The 3738-nt window shown below is 42.5% G+C and overlaps 1 protein-coding gene across 1 annotated transcript; it reads left to right on the top strand.

Moving 5' to 3' along the window:
- Positions 1-2045: 2045 nt before the first annotated feature.
- LOC308310611 (charged multivesicular body protein 1a-like) lies at positions 2046-2621 on the top strand (the record flags this gene model as incomplete). The annotated part of the gene is made up of 1 exon (XM_080756993.1): positions 2046-2621. The coding sequence occupies one exon, from the start codon at positions 2046-2048 to the stop codon at positions 2619-2621; it is 576 nt and encodes a 191-aa protein (XP_080613119.1).
- Positions 2622-3738: the final 1117 nt, after the last annotated feature.

Below are 3738 nucleotides of genomic sequence, written 5' to 3'. Positions count from 1 at the left end.
TCATCAAAAACACCCATACTTTTTGTGGTGACTGATATTGTCCTTCTAATACGTGAGGGTCATGTTTTTAATTTATGGTTTTCAATTTATTTTTAATACTTTTGGAAAAGAAGCGCCTCCAGAAGGAGGATGGAGGATGAAAAAAAATGATAATCAAAAGGATAAAGGGTAAAGGTAAAGGGTTTACTTCTGTGTGGTTCTTGTATATTTAAAAACTTTTGCCAACTTGGTACAACCAAAAGGTCTCTAAGCTTATTTACAAGCTTTGCTAAACTGTACAACTAAAGGGTCTCTTAGCTTTCTAAAAAGGTCAAGGCTGGAAAAAGAAAGAAAGTTTGAGGGCTTTAGCCACAAAGAAGTAGGCCTACAGGTAAAGGGTTTACTTACAAACTGTACAACTGTTTTCTTTTGAGGGCTTTGCTACATTTACAAAGTTAACGTGTATAAACGTTCAGATTTCAGTGCTCACCCCCGGGGCCACGGATGTTACAATTAGCACCCGTGCATCCCGTATTCTTCAATAAAAAGCATTTAAATGTATCAGAGTGCAATGCCAATGCACCTCCCAAAAGATATTACAATTATTTACAAACAAAGTAAACAAAAACAAACAAAAAAAAATCAGGCACATATCCATCATAAAGCAAAGAGCAAATGTAATCTTTTGTCATCTGTTTATAGAACATGGGATAAAACGGATAGAAAGTAAATACTAAAAAATAAACTTAATAAAATAAGCAGAGGAGTTGTCATTGGTCAAAACGGGGCCAGAGGGCTGAGCAGAGCCTTCTATAGGCTTTGGGGCTCGGAGGCTTGTCATGTCAGCTGTCAATCACTCAACTCAATGAAAGCCAATGGAATCTGTAAAAAAAATAAAATCAGCCCATTTTGACCTACCGGTATTTTGTTTTTCTTGCAACTATTTGATGCTGCTGCTTTAGATTCTACCAGCATATAAAGGTATATCTCGTCTAAAACTCATCTTTACTCCATAAGATAGGTGAAGCCACACTAGCCCATTGATACCAGCCATCCCTGTGACCTTTACAATAAATTCAGTCAGTTGTACTGTTACAAGATGAATGTATATTGTACTTTATACACAAATTATTGCCTTACTTCCTCAAGAACGCATTCTGTTGGTCAGGTTTATCTGTCTATCTGCATTTTAGAACTGCACAGTCACAACACTGGGGTCCTGTAGCATTAGGGAGTGCCCCAACAGATGCCTGAATTGGAGTTGGAAACTGGGTCCTAAAGAATGACTAGAGGTTGCCCAAAATAGGCCTGTACAAAATAAGGCAAATAAATTAAGCTATGGGGAATTTTCTACAGTACTCTTCAGACATTCTCCACAGACATTTACCACTGCACCAGATATTGCCAGGTCCGTATATGGAAAGACAGATATTTCCATATAGGCCTATGGCCATAAATACAGGCAGACAGACAGACTGTATCATATATGGACATGTCTGTATCTGCCGCACAAAAAGGACAATAGGTACAACGGGTATTGCATAACAGGATGGGGCATGTTTATATTTTATATTTAAATGTTTTGGGATTTATTTTGTTAGTTTTCAGTAAGCTAACTGGGGAAATGGGGGGAGGGAGATGGGGAGTGACACGCAGCAAAGGTTGTCGAGATTGGTGGTCGAACCTGCGACACGCTGTCAGCAGCCTGGATTAGCTTTAGGTGCCGGGACCGCTAGGCCAGCCCATGAGGCCCATTGTTCCAAACTTACATCATTCCCTAGTAGGCAATTAAAACACACCAAAAGGCTAATCAGAAAAAAAGTACTCTCTTGTGCTTCAGTGATGACGTCAGTCACCAAGTAGCCTATATAAGCTTGTGGGAGCACAACGTGCATTGCATTTCGCAGGATGCTGCATTGAGATCGATAAAGCCTACTGTATAAGATAATGTCTGTGCAGGACGTGCAGGTCGTATATGTTGGGAATAAATAAGAACAAAGGAATAACGGTCTGCCAGTGGGAAAACAATATTTTTTTAAATTGCTTAGCTATCTATAGACCTCGAGATGGACGAAACACTCTTCCAGTTGAGGTTCACAGCTAAGCAGCTGGAGAGGCTGGCCAAGAAGGCAGAGAAGGACTCGGAGAAAGAACGGGCCAAGGTGAAGAAGGCTCTCCAGCAGAAGAACGTGGACCGTGCCAGAGTTTACGCCGAGAATACCGTCCGGAAGAAAAATGACAGCCTTAATTGGCTGCGCATGGCGTCTCGCGTCAGCGCAGTTGCCTCTAAAGTGCAAACCGCCGTCGCCATGAAGGGTATGAGTAGCCTGAAACAAGTGACAAAGGCCCTGGACAAGGCTTTGGGCTCTATGGACCTGCAGAAAGTCTCCACCGTCGTGCACAGGTTTGAGACGCAGGTTCAGAACCTCGACGTCCACGCTTCAGTGACGGAGGACTCAATGAGCTCGGCCGCCACACTGACCACACCGAGGGACCAAGTGGACGACTTGATTCAGCAGATAGTGGAGGAGAGTGGCCTGGATGTGATGGACCAGATCACCCGGCTTCCTGTGGTAGCAGGCTCACTAGGTGGCCAGACCTCACGCGACCGCGAGGAGGAGGATCTGCTGAAGGATGTCTGATTCATGCCGAGGTCCCACTGAAAGATTTTAAAAGTCGCGCGGGAACCTTCGGAGAACCGACGTCCAGCTGAAGGGCTTGTGGCAGGCCTGCAACAACTGCTTCCAGACCAGTGATGGACAGTAACGAATCATACTTTACTTTACTTTACTTGAGAGTTGTAAGTACATTTTTGGTAATGACTTTCACTCCACTATATCTCCAAGTCAAATAAACTTTTGCCTCCATTACCAATACATTTGTCCCATGTGAACTGAGGGGTGCTCTTATCATAGTACGTCATCTCATTCCGGCCAATCGCAATTTGCCGACCTCACCTTTGTCATCGACTTTTGTGTAAACACGAACACTCAAAATTGTCCATTCATTGTCAATGGTATTTAGTGTTTGTGTAGGACAAAGCTCACACACCAAAGGCTGTACATACTTGGGGCTAGCGCCCCTCAACAAAGTGAAGCTCACACCGTGTCGCATATAGTGACGTGTTGTGATGTGACAGGTCTGCTTTTCTTACATCTTTATGCATCTTTATGCATCCTTTCCACACTTAACTGTACTGTATGCCATATTCCCTCTCTTCCCCTCTCTTTCTCTGCCACTTATATTGGCTCTAGAGGCACACACATTATGCCATGCTCAGCCAATCACAATGCAGAATGCGTCTAGAATTAGTTAGTTTTATAATAACTATCACCTTAAATAGGAAATACAAATCACACTTGTGTGAACTGTGAAGTGAGGGGTGCCCACTATATCATCATTTAGTCCCCTAAACAAACATTAAGGAGAATTGGCTGGCAAACGATTTACGTCATAAGTGCTCTAAACAAACATTGTAATATCCTCAAAAGTCCATGTACAGTAGGAGGCTCGCAAACGATTTACGATTGTGCTCAAAACTAAATGTAAGAATCTCTTAGACGTGGCTGCCGTATGACATAATCTTGCATGCAAAAATGCATTCTAGGGGCTAGCACCCCTCAAAAAGCAGCAGTGAAGTATGCAGAGTTATATTAGTAGAAATGATTACTAGAATAATATGCCAGATAGCCTATAGTAACACAGTTGTAGCACTACAAACTATGTGAATTTACAACAAGTCTGAATAGTATTTAGACC

This window comes from Protomyctophum bolini (assembly GCF_963924005.1).
Source record: "Protomyctophum bolini genome assembly, chromosome: 23".
Classification (NCBI taxonomy): Eukaryota; Metazoa; Chordata; class Actinopteri; order Myctophiformes; family Myctophidae; genus Protomyctophum; species Protomyctophum bolini.
Note: the sequence above shows the minus strand (reverse complement) of the source record. Positions and strands in the feature narration are given on the sequence as shown.